Consider the following 19,396-nt stretch of genomic DNA (forward strand, 5'->3'; position numbering starts at 1 on the left):
GTCTACGCTACTCTTGATTAGTACCGCAACATGACAAATACCATGGTTCTATTTTTCTAGCAATAAGTATGAATACGAGGGGCCGATGACTTGGATTTTGGACTCCTTTCGAATATAAGCATCATCGTTTCAGTATCGTGCTATAGAGGCAGTCCCTTGGTCAGTAATACTATTGTTCTACACTAGCTTCTGTGCATGTGAGGCACTGTAGGTCAGTTCCATTGTCATTTTGTATCATTAGGGGCTGATGACCTAGATGTTAGGCCCCTTTAAACAACAAGCATCAATCAATCATCTTGAAAGATAATTCTGTAGATATCTCGCCTCTGGTGAACCTTCTTTAATGGAAAGATAAGAAGAAGAAGAAACAGTGGAGTCGTATGTGATACTTCATTGTAGTAGCTGTGGCAGGCAGAGGACAATTTGTGTTTGCGGCCAGGGTATTATCTACAGAGTCTGAGTCTTATGTTCACTATTTGAATGTTGTTTTTTTTTTTTTTTTAAACTTGAAAGGGATGAAGAGAACTGCTGAACTCGACACTACTGGCATGCTTCTTTCCTCCCATGTGACCTTTCAATGCCTGCTACCCCATGTTGCTAAGAGAAAATGATGTTTTACATATTATGCAATATGTTGAAAATTTGCCCTGAAGCATGGGTTCAACCATGTTCTGAAAGTATTATCAAGCAGCCACCTTTTATTAAACAAAGTTTTCCTTGGCTTTGATGAAGACATTGTTAGCTGAAGAAGGAGGTAACATAAGGATATTGTAAACATCTTTAAACAGTTCTATACTCCGCACAGCTTCTAATTGACTACAAAACCTGTGAGCATTGCCTTACCTATGCTGCCAGCACTCTACTGCTTCAATAACAGCTATTGCAATATAACTGCGGCTCACAGCCCTCGTAAAATATAATACTGTACTAAGGAAATCACACCCGAATCGCAAGTGAAGACAAATTCACAAAACCTGTAAAGATAGTGTTTTGCACTGGTTGTCTGAGAGGAATGGTAGCTTTGTGCTAGAAGTTACTGGAACGGTCACCGCTGGCATATAAACTAACTAAAGGAATTTCTTGCTTTGATCCAAGTGTAGCCAAACGGCTAAGGATAGCTTTAAATGCCTTTGTTGAAAACAAATGGATTTCAGGTAATGAAGCCGATCATATATAAAGGGAGTTCACTTCTGTTTATGAGAAAGATACTTTCAAAGAAGTAGTGAATTCTTGGTCTTAAAAAGACGAGAGGTTTGATCACTTTTGGCTCTGCACTGTTTTGCAACAGTTAATTTGAAAACAGAAAAGTAGCTTCATTTCTGAAAATGATACTAGTATTGTTTCATGGAAATGCTTCCCTTGAATGTGATTTTTCTGTTAATAAAGAAATTATAGTAGAGGACATGCTGCAAAAATCCCTTGTACCACAAAGAGGAATATATGATGCTTTTTCAAACCTTGGGGGATTTGAAAAGGTCTCCATTAATAAGAATATGCTCCATGGTGCAAGGAATGCTCATACTTCGTAAGTTCAAAATCTAAAGGAAAACGTGAAGCGTTGGAAGTAGAAGATTCTTTGCAAAAAATAAAAGAAAGGCTGCTTTGTTGCTGAAAGAATTAGAAGAAAAGAAGTGGAGGATGATGGCAGAAGCTCAAAAGTCGTTGGTGGCTATAGACGAAGGAATTTCTTTCCTGAAACAGTACTGGTAATCAATTTTTTTTTAATCTTTAAGTGAATTTCATTAGACTATATTCAACTTCCAAGTTTTGAAATTTAATACGCACATTAATTGCTCATTTATTTTTTGGATGTTAAGCTTTCAAAATGTATTTTAATATTACTGTCATAGCTGGAAACTTCCTTTATAATTTTATTTTTTGTCATTGTGTGTCAGGGGGCAAAGATGGTTTTTATGTCTGGAAAGAAAGGAAATGTCAGGGAATTTCAAAATCTGGATTTGGTGGACACTCAGATATAAAAAATACCTCACAAATTGCATCACAAATATCCACTATTGCCGCTTAGTATGATCACATTTTTCCTAGATCTGAAAATGTTACTGTATTTTTCATCCCTTCTGAAAGAAACGTGATTTCCAGCTCGGGTAGGAGCCATCACCCCAGTTGCGTGATTATGGTAAAAGGCCTTCCTGAACTTCAAAGGATAAGTTGCACATTCGGGGTGAAAGCCGTTGGCCTTAAGAACGTTCAGTTTTGCTTGCCAGTTAGCAACGAGATTGTTGAATAGCAGAGTGAGCCTGTTTGTACTTGTATTTCAAATTCCATTCAGAAGGTAGAAATGTATTTTGTATTCAGAGGCACAGTGAAGTGTAGCTAATATTTGTTGTGTGATACGGTAGCCTATATCTGGATTAGGAACATGATTGTGTGAAATTGACTAGCATAGTGCATATTTGGGTTGTGATAGCCTAGCTATGGATATGTAAAATGTTGTAAAATTCCTTAATAATGAGGACAAAATTAAAATCTGTCAAAAAGTGGACTGGTATAAGCGCGCAGAGGTAGTGATGGTTGAAACTGGCACGAGTTTCGACCCGATCACTCAAGTTGATCAAAGTTTTGATTCAAAATTGTGGCTAAAGTCATTCCTCGCAGCTGCATGTGATACTGTAACTTCCCATTCATCGTCTAAGAGTGTGACCTGAAAATAATGTTTAATAACCCACTGCTCCTAAATAAAGGTTCCACCGGGCGAGTTGGCCGTGCGCGTAGAGGCGCGCGGCTGTGAGCTTGCATCCGGGAGATAGTAGGTTCGAGTCCCACTATCGGCAGCCCTGAAGATGGTTTTCCGTGGTTTCCCATTTTCACACCAGGCAAATGCTGGGGCTGTACCTTAATTAAGGCCACGGCCGCTTCCTTCCAACTCCTAGGCCTTTCCTCTCCCATCGTTGCCATAAGACCTATCTGTGTCGGTGCGACGTAAAGCCCCTAGCAAAAAAAAAATAAAGGTTCCTACTAACATTTTCTTTTAGAGTGAGCGTGACCTGCAATAATACGTTGTTATTTTTGTTGGCCCCTGTGCACATGTCTTCATATTTGTTGTCTGCTGTTTCCACACCTTTCATTTTACCGGTATTTTATAATCCCCAGCAGAAAAGGTTTTCATATTTGTTCTCTCGTGTTTTTCACACCTTTTAATACTTTCCTTTCACCTTTAGAAATGGTAAATAGGCCTATAGCTTTCACTGTACCCGCGGATACACAGTGTAAAATGCTCACATGTTGGAAAAAGTTGTATTTAGTGTTTCCATATCCCTGTTGGATAGTTTTTATTCATATATTCCTTAGTACGTTTTCTTTCTTGACACGTTCCTTTTTTCTTGTCCCTGCAGAAACGTCTTAACGAGGTTTCGCTGTATTGGAGGGAGGGAGTGGTGGAGATATAAAATAGTATGGAGATCCTTCATTCATAACCCAACCCAGGAGACTGGAAACGGGAAGAGCAGAAGAATTCAAACCATAATTCAGTATTTGATTCGACTTCGTGCAATTACATTATACTAAGAGTACGTCTGACGCTAAGTAACCACCAGTAAAACAATGCCACTCGCTCTATGAATTTGTCTTATAAAAATATATTAAGAAAAGCAGTGAAAAGGAAAAGTAAAGAACTGTACCGTACATGTTGTTACAAAAAGAATTGTAAGACGATCTTCAAAATCATTTTTCTTCAGCGAGTCTCTATTTACAACAGTACACCTTGAAACACGGAGCTTCACAAAGTCCAACCTTGCAATCTGGGCACCAAGACAGACTTTATTTCCTGACACCTTACACATTGCACGTCCTTGTCACACACGTCTTTTGGTCACTATATGAGACCAAGTCTGGGAAATGCCTGTCTGTAAATTATGTTGGTGCAGGTTTCAATTATGACCCTCCTATCTGTGGGTTTCTCATTGCATTGGCTGCTTCTCCAAGATTCTCTTTAATTATCTGTTCACCCAGCTCAGAAAGTGCAACTGGTCTTTGGTTCCTCCATTTTTCTTATACAGCTAGATAAGCATTGAAACAATGGGTGGTGTGAATAAAAATGAGCACGCACTCTTTACTCGCGAATTTAGAGCAGGCACTCGCAATAAGGTGAACAAAAACCGCTTGTCGGTAGCAGTCACTCACAACAGACCTCTGACGTTGAGCACACACTCCAGTCATTCTAGTAGCAGAGTGGGCGCTCCAGATTTCTGGTGAATATAGGTAAAGCAGGCACTCTTTCTGGTAAGCGCCTGCTCATGTTTCCGTGAGCTAATTCAGTAGGTGAGTCCAAATGATAGTGTCAAGTTCAGTGGCATGGCAGAGGTTATGGTGGTGGTTAATCGGAAAAGAAAATTATATAAACTTCGCCGAGAATCGTCTCAACTTGATTACAGAGTGTTATGTAGGTCCAGTAAGGAGCATGCTGAAGAGCCTCCGTTGCTCAGGCCGCAGTACGCCGGCCTTTCACCTGTGGGTTCCATGGTTCAAATCTCGGTCACTCCCTGTGCGATTTGTGTTGGACAAAGTGGATACTCCGGTTTTCCCTGTCATCTTTCATTCCAGCAACACTCTCCAATATCATTTCATTTCATCTGTCAGTCATTAATCATTGCCCCAAAGGAGTGAGACAGGCCTCGACAGCCGGCTCTATTCCTATCCTCGCCGCTAGATCTGGCTTCATTAATTCCATTCGTGACCTGGTCAGATGACTGGAAACAGGCTGTGGGTTTTCAAGGAACATGCTGAATGGTTAGCAGAGCATTTCCTTGTGCACTCCAAAGAAACAAGAGGTGGTGCACTAACAAATGAAGATAACATGTAAATCTTCTTACGTTATGTTGGTGACCCTGGGTTCCAGAGTGGAGTTGGTGAAGACATCTCGGAGCATTCTGTCAAAAACATTTTCGCAGGTTTTGACATGAACAGAAATGAAAGCAGATTATTAGATAAAATTCCAACAAATTTTGCTTAGATGCAGGAAGTATGGGCTAAATGGCAAGAACGTTTTAGTTTCCCTTATGCTGTCGGAACTGTAGACTGTAGTCATGTGCAAATTCAGAAGCCACATGTTCATGGGAATGGCTACATTTACAGAAAAGACGTCCCTAGCATTAATGTACAGGCCACTTGCAATTTAAAGGAAGAATTCAACCAGTGTAGATGTATCACGGCCTGACTCTGTCTATGACTCCCGAATTTGGAGGAACTGCGATGTTTGCAGAGTTATAACGCCTCTGTTGGAAGTCGAAGGGATGACAACTTCTGCAGATCTTACAACTTGCTTTATGTCACGCCGACACTGATAGATCTTACGGCGACGATGGGATAGAAAAGGCGTAGGAGAAGGAAGGAAGCGGCTGTGCAGAGAGGAAATCGGCCACCTGGGCAACTGCCCTAAGTGCAGATCAGTATTGATTGATATTGATTGATTGATCATCCAAACAAGTATGCTTGGCCATTATGTACAGAAGAAAATGCAATGAAATATTGGCACGCAGTTTGGCGCAGCAAGTCTGGAACCTTTTGACATCTATAAAGCAATCATAGAACTACACTCAGCAACATAAAGGGGCGAGATAACACGTCCCATACAGCAGATAACAGTTTTTGAAGGCTCTAGACGAGTTAATTTGTCTTTATCTGATTAACAACTATTGGTAGACGAATTAACTCATTACACCCCCTTGAAGTTAATTTTTTTGTTTTTCAGGTAAGTTATAGTGTTCAACAGACTGAGAAGCTTTGGAGTTACGTTAACTGGCTTTCTTCCTAACAGAAAGCATTGTTTTATGTTGTACCTCCTGTCTCTCCCCATCCCCCCTCCCCCTCATTGTTGAATTTCTTTTAACAACTTCCAGCTAAGATTCCACATGCCCTTATCCTAAACTAAAATGCAAAGTTGCATGAAATCCCTCTTCTCCTTTTGTGTGATGCTGTAACGGATTTGTCCTACTGGGTATAAGAACCAAGTACAAGATTAATATTCAAAACTTACAGATAGAAAGATGGTGTGTGTGTGTTTTTTTTTTTTTTTTTTTTTTTTGCACACCTTGCTAACCTGGGTCATCATCTTCAGATCTGTCATCAACTTTCTGCCATTAAGTTACCTGATAATACTTATCAAATATAAATTTTCCGTTCACCTCATTTTAAACACAAAAAAATATATTTATCAATCCATGTTTTACTTTATATGACGTGTCACTCTTTATACAGAGACTAGTAGAAATGAACTATCTTTGTATGAAGTTCTTGAATTCTCCCTCTAATTTTTGCTTTATTCATTTTGCCGTTCTCACTTTTGTTGGTAAATCATGAATTTAATCCATATGATGATATTTTAACATTTCATTGACAGTGCTGGTGTCGCTGAAGTCCCTAACAATCCATGTGAGAGAAGGTTTCCACCAGCTACAAATTCTTCCATTTTACATATGCAAGATACAGTCAAATCAAATGCTCACAATTCTCAGTCAGGTATGTAATGTAATTCTATTTTTTCCCTGACCTTTAATATTTCAATGTTTTAGAATGCAAGTGAAACGGTGTTTCTTTTGAGAAACTCTGTATTTTGTTCAGTTCTAAATTAGCTGGTGACAGGATTGAATATTTAATATTTCATCTGCTTTTAGTAGAAACATTGAATATTTGTCAGAATACAAATAGGAAGTGATAAAATATCTACCTTCTCCTGCCAGTCTTGTTGAGGATGGTTGTACTCCACTTTTATGGACATCTATTGTGCATTCAAGCTTTTTTAATATGTTGCCCTTCACTAATATTAGAGGATTCATAAATGTGAAGTGGTATGTAGAGTTGATCTTCAGAATGCACAATAATTTTTGAACTTCATTTGAAATAATATTTTGCTTCAGGCTATCGTGGAGGTCATGTGTGAAGGACTCTGTCATGGCATTGAAAGAAGAAGTGTTTCAACTGAATCCTGATTGCATTTTAACTTTGTTGCCTGTAACATAGGTCATCTCCTCGAAGTCTTGTGCAGATAATTTTTTGTTCGTGGTCAGTATACTTTTGAGAATTAGTAATCCCTTTCTCCTTCAAGTTGGAATCATGAGTTTTTTTAAAATCTGTTAATGTAAATTTTCCCCATATATTATTCCCACTCCGCTTGCAAGTATTGTTGTGTTTAAATTACAGTGGAACCTCGATTATCTATTCCTGGAAACATTTTCTTGGATTATTCATTCAAATTATGTGGTCCCACAAACATCCCAACTGAATCATGGTTTAAAAATCCCACATTATCCATGCCTTGAAGAACTGTCCAGAAATGTTCACCCCATTGACACTAAATCCTCAATCAAGCTGTTTTCAATACGAGCAGAATCTAATATATAATTCATTGGAGAACAGTTGAAAATCGATTCCCGGAACTGTATTCTTGAGTACAACATAACATAACCTTAAAAGTTGAGTAGGTAATTTGTGTATAAGACTTACAAAAACTTACTACACATACTAGTGACCAAATAACAGGAATAAGTGGACAATGTCATGCCTGTGTAACTTCGCATTAACATCCCTGCATTGTGGTAATTAGAGCAAGTAACTCAGTAGCAATAGGCAATGAATTTGCTTTAAAAGATCATCTTCACATCACATTCGACTGGTATTATTTAGGGAAACCACAGAAGTCATAAGGCAGAGTGGCTACAACAGTTAGGAAACAGAGCATATTCCGACAGCTCTACCTGAAGATGGAACGAGTTTTGTTAAATGTACATACTTGTAAAACCCAGTCTAGATAGCCATGAATAATGGCCTAGAGGATTCGTTGTGCTGACCACACGCCACCTCCTAATCTGCAGGGCCTTCGGGCTGAGCAGCGGTAGCTTGGTGGGCCTTGGCCCTTCGGGGCTGTTGCACTATGGGGTTTGGTTTGGTACTTGTAACAAGTCTGCATTTTTTTCTAGGATTAGATGTTCGTTTTTGACACATTTTACAAATGTATTGCTGAACAGGTTTTCGGTGCTTCTCTCAGGCCAATAGTTACTACCTTTCAGGCAAGAAATGAGTCTTGGAGAGTTGCAATATGCTATTCTTACAAATTCTTTAAAAAAGTTATTTTCTCTAAACTTTTACAGTAAAACCTCATTAAGACATTTCTGGAGAGGATGAGGAAAGACAACATATTAGGCAAGAAAACGTACTGCTGGATCCACGAATAAAAACTATCCAATGTGGATATAGAAACACTTGATATGTTTTTCCGACATGTGTGCATTTTACGTCTTGTATATACGAGTACAGTGAAAGACTCAGGCTGTGTACCATTTCAGAAAATGAGAAAAGAGTATTAAAAGGCATGAAAAAGACGAGAGAACAAATACGAAAACCTTTTCCACTGTGGCTTATTAAATAAGTGTTTTAAAAGGTGTGTAAAACACCAGACAGCATTTGCACTGATGCCCATAAAGTGTCAACGTATTATCGCAGATCGCACTCGTTTCTGAAACAAATGTTGGCTGAAGCCTTATATTTCGGACCAGTGGGTTATTAAATATTATCTGGTCACTCTCTTTTACCATGAGTTATTTGAAGGTTAAACTCTGCCATATGTGAGAGAATGATTGAGGTTCTTCTTGGATGGTGGTATTTTCAGGGCTCTATTTACCATACTATAAAGGCAGCTTTCTTGTGTGTACCAGGGTGTCATGAAGTTTGACGAATTGTGTTGGTGGTATACATTGATTTTATATATACAGTGGAGCCTTGATTCTCAGTTTTTTGAGGGACCATGAAAATAAAACGTACAACACGGGAAAACGGAATATCCAGGAATGAATGAAAACCATCAACAATTTGGCTAAACATCACAAAAATGAAATATGTATAATTATAATCTTACAAAATCTCCTAAACCAAACTACTGCCCCAATGGGACTTTCCCTGCCAAGCGACCGCTGCTCAGCCCGAAGGCCTGCACATTACGAGGTGACGCATGGTCAGTGTGACGAATCCTCTCGGTCGATATTCCTGGCTGTCTAAATCGGGGTCGCCATCTCACCATTAGATAGCTCCTCAATTAAAGGTAATCCCATAGGCTGAGTGGACCTGAAACCAGACTTTCCAGGTAAAACTGCCTGATCTGGTTGGAATCGAACCCTGGCCCTCTGAATGAGAGACAGGCATGTTAGACCGTGAAACCGCATTAATTCCCGGTACGCGAGTTCAAAATCTCGATACCTTATATTCAATTTTACAGAGGAATCTTCGCCAGTTTCGAAAACTTCTTTCAGTTCAGCAACTTTGATTAGCCAAACTCTTCGAAAAATCTAATACCGCCAAGCCAAACGACAATCAGCCACAAGTAGTTTTTAATTCTCTCATCTAGTAAAATAAAACACATTAGATACAAAAGCACCCAACATGATGGCAAAATCCCTTCTTTTCTTAATCTTTCATCGTAATTTGGTTTTCGGTATACTGTTCGTAGCCAGTTTCTGTAAATCTTGTACTGCGTAAATTAGGCCTACATCGACTTTTAAAGGTTATGTTGAACTCAAAAACATGGTTTCAAATGTACAGTAAGTATCGATTCTCAAGAGTTCTCAAATGTATTATATTCAATTTTAACCGTCACTAATCCAATCAAATTGGAAAAAGAAAAGAAATATCATCAGAACTTCAGAAATTATGGTTATTCGTGACCTTGAGGTCATCTGGAAAGCGCGCTCGCTGCACATGTCAGTACTAGTTGGAAATGATACAAACCACTTAAATGTAACGTGTGCAAATAAAACGACTGCGGTTTTTTGTATTTGAACACGAAAGCGTAAAATTCACAGTCTTACACTAGGACCTAAACAGTAATAGGCAATCCCAAGATCTCCCATGGCTTTCTTTTTTTAATGTAAGGTGCAGCGTCTGTTCTGGACATAATGTGGACGTTTTATAAGTGCAAACATTTGACGAAACTCGTTCCATCTTCAAACAGAGCTGTCGAAATGCGCCGTGTCTCCTTACAGTTGTAGTGGCCACTCTCTGCTTTATGATTTTCAGAGATTCTCTGAACAGTATCACCTGAATGCGATGCTGAGATGGTCCCTTATGCAAGTTTGCCGATTGCTTTCCCAGTACCGGTACAGTACTTGCTCTAATTATCGCAATGACGGGGCGTTAACGTCAAGATCCATAATTATGCCATAGCCGTCCTTTCGTGAGATACAGTTTATTAAAAAACGATTGATCGAGGATTTAGCGTTGATGGGACTGGAATTTCTGGATGGTTAATCCAGGAAATAGTTTCTTCGAGGAATGGATAATGCAGGATTTTTACAGCGTGATTTAATTACGATGCTGCGAGACCACGTCATTTGAACGCATATTCGGGGAAAACGTAGTTTCCGCAAACGGTTAATCGAGGTTCAACTGTACACTAAATATGTAAGAATACACTAGTATGGTAAATAGAGCCCTAAAAATACCCTTATCCCAGAAGAATCTCAAACAAAGAAATAAAAACCAAACAATAGCCGAGATTGATGGATTGAGAACTTTTATCTATAAATAAAATCATCAATAAACATGGACACAAACACACACACACACACTGAAGAAGGAACCCAATAATAAAGAAAAGTTCTCCATATTTACGTATAATAACAGGAATATATATCAGGTCACTATTGTTCTTGAAAAACATATATTAAAATCGCATATAGGACCAACCATATATATATATATATATATATATATATATATATATATAAAATTATTCTCTAACTCCCGCACCATTAATAATAATAATAATAGTAATTATAATAATAACAATAATAATAATAATAATAATAATAATAATAATCACACTGAATCCGGAATATATAAATGGGAGTGTCAGGAATGTAAATATGTGTACATTGGTCAGATGGGTAGAAATTTTATAAAATGATATACAAAACATCGGAATGCCATTTAATATAATAAAAAATCTGGATAACAGAAAAGTTCCCCGAACATTGGACCACAGCCATAATCCACCCACTCCACAAAAAAGGAGATAAAAGCAATCCAGATAATTACAGAGGTATCTCTCTCTTAGACTGCACATACAAGATTTTCTCCAGAATGCTATACAGGAGGATCAGAGAGCAACTAGAGGAAGAATTAGGTGAATACCAAGGAGGCTTCAGACCTTGGAGAAGCTGTGCAGAACAAATCATCACTTTAAAATTAGCCATAGCATATTACAAGAAGCAAAACAAACCTCTTGCAATAACCTTCGTGGACTTTAAAAAAGCTTACGCCTCTATCCATAGACCTTCAATGTTGAAAATATTAAGAAATTTCGGGCTCCATCCAAAATTAATCAAATTCATTGAACTCACCTTAACCAACACCAAATCAAAAGTCAAGTTCAGAGGGGAGCCATTCATTATAAAAACAGGCTTAAGACAAGGAGATTGCTCGTCACCACTGCTGTTAAACTGTGCCTTGGAATATATAATTAGGGAATGGTACAAGGGTAACCCAAAGAACATCCGAATTGGAAGACCCAAAGACAACATAAGTTTAAATTGCCTAAGTTTTGCTGATGACCTTGCCCTCTTGTCCAACAATATTCAGGAAACCAGACAACAAGTTATATCACTACAGGAAATAGCACAGAAAATTGGTTTTGGAATATCTTTTGTAAAGACAGTAATCATGTTTACTGACCCACCACTCATAAACAAAATTGCCATAGGAAACCAAGAAATCAAAATTTTAGATAAATTTAAATATCTGGGAGAAATCATAACATATAACCTCAATGAAAAGCCAGCATGGCATAACAGAATAAATAAACTGACCAGAGCACAATATGTCACCAAGAATTCCTACAACAAAAAAGGCCTGTCAATAGCAACAAAATGAAAACATTACAAAACAGTCATTCAACAAGAAATAACATACGCAAGCGAAACCATCTTCAAAACAACTAACACTGCACAAATAGACAAAATACTCAAGATAGAGAGAAGAATCATTAGAACATGCATCAACAAATCATACCAAAAAGATAGACACTGGAGAGTACCTTCTAATGAAACAGTCTACAACAGGGCCATCCAAACAGCGCTCCCCGAGCGCCAGCGCTCTGGCCGCGCTCCAAGCCAGTGCTCCGAGCGCTTTGGGGAAAAGTAGTTTTGGTAGTGGTGGGAGGAGCTTGACTGGCTGAGCGAGGAGCCGATCCATGAGTCGCTAGTCTAGTCCAATGCGCTTTGTTGACAGCGTGTAACTAAATCAGTTTCGCATCTGTCATAAAAATGAATTGAAATGGCGTGTCTTTTAGTGCCGGGAGTGTCCGAAGACAAGTTCGGCTCGCCAGATGCAAGTCTTTCGATTTGACGCCCATAGGCGACCTGCATGTCGTGATGAGGATAAAATGATGATAAAGAGGACACATACACCCAGTCCCCCTGCCAGCGAAATTAACCAATTATGGTTAAAACTCCCGACCCTACCGGGAATCGAACCCGGGACCCCTGTGACCAAAGGCCAGCACGCTAACCATTTTACCCATGGAGCCGGACGCACCTGTCATGACTGAACATCATACAAAAAGCGAGTGGTGAAGCAGCAGCCTTTAAAGCAGAATGGGAAATTTCATTTTTCTGTAGGGCTACAGCTTATAAAGGGCATGCCAAATGTTTAGTGCGCCACCAAGATTTAGTGTGTTTAAAAAACACAATTTGGAACGACACTACAGTGCCAACCACAGGGATGATTATGGTAATTTGACAGACGTCAGTCGAAGTTGCAAGAATTGAAAGAAAATTTCAAGCAGCACTATTCTGTAAGTATTAATTTTTTAATTTGAAAATGATTGTTTACACACAGGAATAAAGAAATGATTGAATTATCTGAAGAACACTAAAATTGTGACTTGCCGTATTTTTTTCTTTTTGACAGGAGATTGGGGAGAGTGAGATTGGTGGATCAATTTTGCGAGCAAGCTACAAATGATCGTTGCGAATTTCCAAAGCTGGGGAACCCTTCACGGAGGGGAATTTAATAAAGGAGTGCCTAATGGACGCGGCGGCATGTATTTGATAAAATCTCTCTTTCTCCTCAAACTGTGGGTCGCAGAATAGACGATATGGCCGTTGACATGGAACAGCAATTAATGGAGAAGGCAGCAAATTTTGTATCCTCTTCCATCCCCCTCCACGAATCAACTGGCATTGCAGACACAGATAAGCTCGTTATTTTCATTCGAAAGGTGGATGACTATCGTCTGGTCATCGAGGATTTCCTAAACTAGGTAGCTCTCAAAGACACCACTACCGGTTTCGAAATTTTCCAAGCTGTGGAGGGTGCTTTTGAGTCAATGGGATTAAAATGGGAGCGGTTGACGAGTGTAACGACGAATGGGGCTCCCGTTATTCGTGATCTACGCACGGGGTTCCTCAGCTATGTAAAATTAAAAATGGCTGAGAGCGGTAGTACCCTAATGGCGACGATCCATTGCTTGATACAGCAGGAGGCAGTCTGTGCAAAAGACGTAATGGGAACAGTTGTGCGAATGGTAAATTTTCTTCGCTCCCGTGCACTCACACACCGTCAATTAAAAGAGTTCTTGGATGACATAGAAGTGGAGTATCCGGATATCCCGCACCATGCAGAAGTAAGATGGCTGAGCAAGACAAAGGTGCTTCATCGTGTTTTTTGCTAATGGAATGCAATAGGTACTTTTTATGACATAAAAGGGCGGCCCGAAGTTCTTTTGCGCGATCCTAAGTGGGTGGCAGACTTGGCATTTTTAAATGGGGTTACTAACCATCTGAATACTTTGAAACTTCGCTTCAGAGCGAAAAGCACAATATCTTGAGATTTGGTGGAAAGAATTCAAGCGTTCAAAAGAAAATTGATTTTGTGGGAAAACCAGATGCGTGCAAGGAACACAGGACATTTTCTATAGCTTGAAACAGTGAAAGAAGGTGTCGACTTTGATAAGCACTTGCAGGTAATTCGCCAATTACAAGAAGAGTTTGAAAAGAGATTTTCAGAATTATCAGAACTCCAAGCGGTGTTAGATGTATTTGTTCGACCATTTTCTCTGAGAGCAGACAGTGCTCCACAATTAAGAGTTGATTGAACTGCAATGCAGTTCGTCTTAAAGACCGCTTTCTAAAGTCACGAAGTTTAGAAGAATTTTAAACAGCGGCTTTCCGCAAGAAGAATACCCCCTTTTGTAACAACGTGCATGTAAAGTTCTGTCAATGTTCGGCTCAACGTACATTTGTGAGCGTTTCTTTTCGGTTCTTAAGCTTACCAAAAGTAACATCGTGCAACGATGAGCGATAGAAACTTTCGCAATTGTTTAGGAATAGTTGTATCCAGAAATATTGTACCCTATTTGCAGAAGATTATTTGCTCCAAAACTAAAAGCTCGTAAAAACGACTGAGCAAAAGTCACTCAAGGTCTGTAATATCTGTTCATAGTTGTAAAATTTTGTTGAGTTTTCCTTTCAGATATGTTCTAATTTCAGATTTGAATAAATCACATTATTCTATACTTAACACTTGATTTCATTTCCTGCATATTCCATATTCGGAGTACCTTTCGATTTATATATGCGGTATATTTGTTATGGCAAAACAGCCCTATCAGTATGATGTCAACAAACCCACAAAAGCCGTCGGCCGCACGACTGTACGTACGTATCTAGTCAGCGCGGTCCGAACATCGTCCGTCTGTCCCAGGTCTCCTCGCTGCCACACTGTAGTGGTGGTAGGGGAAGGAGCGCTAGTCTGACTGCCCAGTGCTCCCCGAGCGCGGGCGCGCTCTCGGAGCGCAATGGCTGGATGGCCCTGGTCTACAAGGAAATAGAACCAGTAATGAGCTCAATCAGGAAGAAACGCATTTCATTTTTTGGACATCTAATCAGGACAACAGAAAACAGGATCATCTGGAGAATAATAGAAAAATTATGGAATAGTAAGTGCAACATTAAGTGGATTACAGAAATCAAGGAAGATATGGATGAACTACAAATTACAGTGGAAGACCTAAGAAACAAAACCGACAAAATCAAGAAACTCAGAGACAAAGAAACCAGACTGCAAATCAGAATCAACAAACAGACAATAGGAAGGGTGATTTCCGATGAAGAAAGAAGGATAAGATCAGAGAGAATGAAGAAGTACTGGGCTGATAGGAAACTAAAAAATTATTTGTATAAAGTTGGCTAGAGTGGTCCAATGAAGGCCATAAAATGTAAATAAATAAATAAATAAATAAATAAATAATCATTTTTCTGCCATGAGCAGCCATCATAAGGATTCCAGTCATAAGTAGTGAACAAGAGGGCCTTTTGCTCAATAGTTTAGAGTGCATTAACATTCATCAATACAAGAATCCCTCATGTAATTTAAATTAAATTAATGAGAAAAGAAATATGCTAATGGAAAATTTTACGCCAATCATTTGCAAATGTTACTGTAATAAAAATAAGTCCCTCCCACAACATACAAGAACCACACCCTCCCCTACACTTACGCAACACACCCCGCCTCTTCCTGCAAGACCTCCTTCCCTCTACAACAGCAGTAACTATACCAGACTGATAAGAACATGACAGTTGAGAGGCAGACTCCAAAAACAACAGATCAAGGACACTTGAGGAGCTTTCTTGAAAACTCCACCTCAGTCATTTTTAATGCTTTTTTTCTTTCGTTTTTGTGCTGAAACATCTTGATTGCATGAGATACACCTACTGAACTACAATGACTTGCAAAACTCATCCAAGTCTAATTATAACAACATTTGAGATATTGCATTCTTTTCCAAAGTCCACCTAAGTCAAAAATAATTAAAAACCCACATAATTCAAATCAAAATTTTTGAATTCCATTCATGGTTTAATATTGATTCCTGCCCAATATAGAATGATATTTGTTTGAGTTTTGGAGGGAGGAGCTAATTTAACACCGATAGAGCCGTTCAAGTAATAACTTAAATTAGCCAAGTAAGATACCACTTCATTCCATCCCTTTGGGAGATTCTTTTCACTCCATGTGTAAAAATAAATGTTTTTCCTCTCGAGCATCCCATTGTGAATCATGATTGCCAGGTCATAAGTTATCATAAGTTATTAGAAAAGAAAAAATAGCCCGGTTAGCATACTACTTTGAGATTATTTGCCAATTCATGTGCTGGACAAAAAGGAAATAAGGCAGTATTGGAATTCTTATTCATCATCATCATTTCCCTTTATCCAGCTGTAGCCGGGTAGGGGCAAATATGGTTCCTCTCCACTTTCTTCGGTTTTTCCACCACTCCTCCTCCAACACTGTGTCCCAGTCCAGGTTTCTTTCTATAATGCTGCGTTGGATGGTATCCTTCCATCTCAATCGTGGTCGTCCACGGCCTCTCCTTCCTTGGATTTGCATTTCCATCACCTTTTTTGGCATTCTTTCGTCGCTTATTCGCTTTATGTGCCCAAACCATCTTAGTCGGCTCTTCTCTATTCTATCATTCATTTTTTCCACTCCAATACCTTCCCGGATTTTCTAATTCCTTATTTTGTCTCTTCTACTCTTCTGTATCATACTCCTCAAGAATTTCATTTCGGCTGCCTGTATTCGACTCTCATCCTTCTTTGTGATTGTCCAAGTTTCTGCTCCGTAAGTTGTTATGGGTACGTAATACATCTTGTACATAGTATCCTTTGCTTCCATTGGCACATCTTTGTCCCATAACATATTTCTTACACTATGATAGAAACAACTTCCAGCTTGAATCCTTTTACTAATCTCAGCATCCAGTCGAGCATTCTCCATTAATTCACTCCCCAGGTATTTAAACGTTTCCACTACAGTACTTCCAGGGGCTTGTCTGCAAGTCTACTCTGACCTTTCCCTTCTTTCTCCCCTCTAGTCATAACAAGAGTTTTACTCTTTTCTACACTTATTTTCAATCCACATTCTTCAATCTTCCCATTCACCACATTTAACTGTTCTTGAACCTTCCTGTCGTCTTCTCCCCAAATCACAATATCATCTGCAAATAACATCATGTTCATTTCTCTTCCTCCATATGCTGCTTTTGCCGTTCTCATGATGTCGTCCATTACTATTGTAAACAGGATTGGTGATAGAACACTTCCCTGTCTCAGCCCACTAGTTATTTTAAACCAACTTGTCCTGCCAACTTGTGTTTGCACGCAACTACAACATTCCTTGTACAATGCCATGATCATTTTTATTAATCCCTAGCCAATTCCTTTTTGCACCAGACTGTCCCAAACTTTCGTCCTGGGGACACTGTCATATGCCTTTTCAATATCAATGAATGTCATCACCATATCATTCCCGTACTCCCAATGCTTTTCCATTAGTTGTCTCATAATGAAAATGGCCTCTATTGTTGACCTTCCACTTCTGAAACCAAACTGATTTTCCTGTATCTGATTCTCAACCCTCAACCTTATTCTACTTTCCAGTATCCTTTCCATTATCTTAGCAACATGGGATATTAGAGTCATTCCCCTGTAGTTCTTCAAAACTTTATCACCTTTCTTAAAAATTGGGATGATTATTCCTTTTTGCCAATCCTCAGGGACCTCCTTATTCTCCCAGACATTCCTGAGAACCCGATATGTCCACTGCAGGCCTACAGCTACAGCTGCCTTTATCATCTCCACTGAAATTTCATCTATTCCAGCAGTTTTACCATTCTTCATCTTTCTTACTGCCATTTCAATTTCATTCATTGTAATTTCTTTATCCATTTCTTCATCAACTAATTGCCTTTCCTGGTCGTCCATTGAATGACTGTCATCCGTCCTTATGTTCAGCAGCTTCTGAAAATACACTCTCCATCTATTTCTTATTTCTTCTGGCTTTGTTAAAATTATGCCACCTTCATCCTTCACAAATCTGGTGTTTACTTGATCTTTCTTTTTGTTTCTTAAGATACCATACAGTAATTTCTTTGCTGCCCTGCATATCATCTCTCAATGTCTGTGTGAATAAGGCCCAGCTTTTCCTCTTTTCTTCCTCCACTACTTTCTTGGCCAAATTCTTTGCCTCCACATATTTTCTTCTACTTTCTTCAGTCTTAGATGTTTTCCATACTTTCCATGCCATTTTCTTTTCCTTCACTTTAATCTTTACCCTATCGTTCCACCAGTGTGTTTCTTTGTCTTTCACATTTCCTGATGTTCTACCACACATCTTTTCTGCACATCCAACCAGTGCTTCCTTAAATCTTTTCCATTCCTCTTCAACATTCCCCACCTCTGTCCTGGGTACCAAGGGTATTATTTCCCTTTGAAATTCTTCTTGTATGCTTTTCTCCTTCAGCTTCCATACTTTAATTCTTTTCTCTCTTCTTAATTGGGGTTTTTCAATCTTTCCAACTTTCAATTTTCCTATCACAACTCTATGATCTCCACCAAAGGCTTCTTCAGGCATGGCTGTTACATCTACAAGGTTCTTCCGGTGTTCTTTCTCTATGATTATATAATCAATCATGGTCTTTGTCCGTCTGTCTCCCCAGCCATACCTTGTAATCTTCTGACTGTTCTTCTTCCTAAACCAGGTGTTTCCAACAATCATTTGATTCCTCATGCAAAAATCCACCAACAACTCGCCTTCTGGATTTACATTTCCATATCCAAAGGGCCCTACAACATCTTCCTTTCCTTGTCTTTCCATTCCAACTTGTGCATTTAGATCTCCCATCAATAGTACTTCCTTATCTTCTATCTGTCTCTCCACTTCCTCTAAGAAGTCCTCTAGATGTTCATCTATGCAACCAGTTTGTGGGGCATACAACTGAAATAGATCTTTCACGCCATTTTCAAACTGGAGTCTCATCATCATCATCCTATCGCTGATGTACTTTGTATATTCCAGATATTCTTGAATTTCTCTTCTAAGTATGATGGCCACTCCATTTTTTGCTTCAGGTCCTCCGCTGTAATACCGTATTTCACGGCATAATCGTCGCACTTTTTATACCAAAATTTTCGAAAACAATTGTAGGGTGCGACCATTATACGATGAATATTTAATACCAGTATTTGTATTACTCAAAAAATGTATTTATAACTAAATTGTATTTGATACAAATTTAAGATGCACGTAATACTCGCGTTTATACATCAAAATAATTAAAATAGTCTAAAACAAAATTCATAATTTTTCGCAACAATTCGGCGAACGTTTTTCCAACCTGAAAATAAAAATGAACGTATTAAGTTAATTTGTCATTAATTTGAGTATTAAAGTTAAAATATTACACTTGCAAAAAATTATCGCTTTGTTGTGAAATGCGGACTTACCGGTACACAATTTATTCCAAATCTTCGGTGTCGCTATCGCAGGTTTCGCTATCTGATGCGCCGTCCTCGCCTCTGTTAATACCAGTATCAGATTCTTCGTCTCG

The 19,396-nt window shown here is 38.9% G+C and overlaps 1 protein-coding gene across 9 annotated transcripts in view; it reads left to right on the top strand.

Moving 5' to 3' along the window:
- Positions 1 to 19,396, top strand: part of yem (yemanuclein) — a 661,372-nt gene that overhangs the window by 548,579 nt on the left and 93,397 nt on the right. For 7 of the 9 annotated variants that reach the window (XR_011017928.1, XR_011017930.1, XM_068226662.1 and 4 more), the window contains one exon: positions 6,356 to 6,474. The exons of 1 other annotated variant lie outside the window; for it this stretch is intronic. Coding sequence is in view for 5 of the 8 variants with exons in the window: in XM_068226662.1 (XP_068082763.1) it covers positions 6,356 to 6,474 (119 nt within the window). In the remaining 3 variants the exon portion in view is untranslated. Of the gene's footprint in view, positions 1 to 6,355; positions 6,477 to 19,396 lie in introns of those variants that run through there. One more of the 9 variants, XR_011017929.1, reaches the window with a different exon arrangement.

This window comes from Anabrus simplex, chromosome 3 (genome assembly GCF_040414725.1).
Source record: "Anabrus simplex isolate iqAnaSimp1 chromosome 3, ASM4041472v1, whole genome shotgun sequence".
In the NCBI taxonomy this organism is placed as follows: Eukaryota; Metazoa; Arthropoda; class Insecta; order Orthoptera; family Tettigoniidae; genus Anabrus; species Anabrus simplex.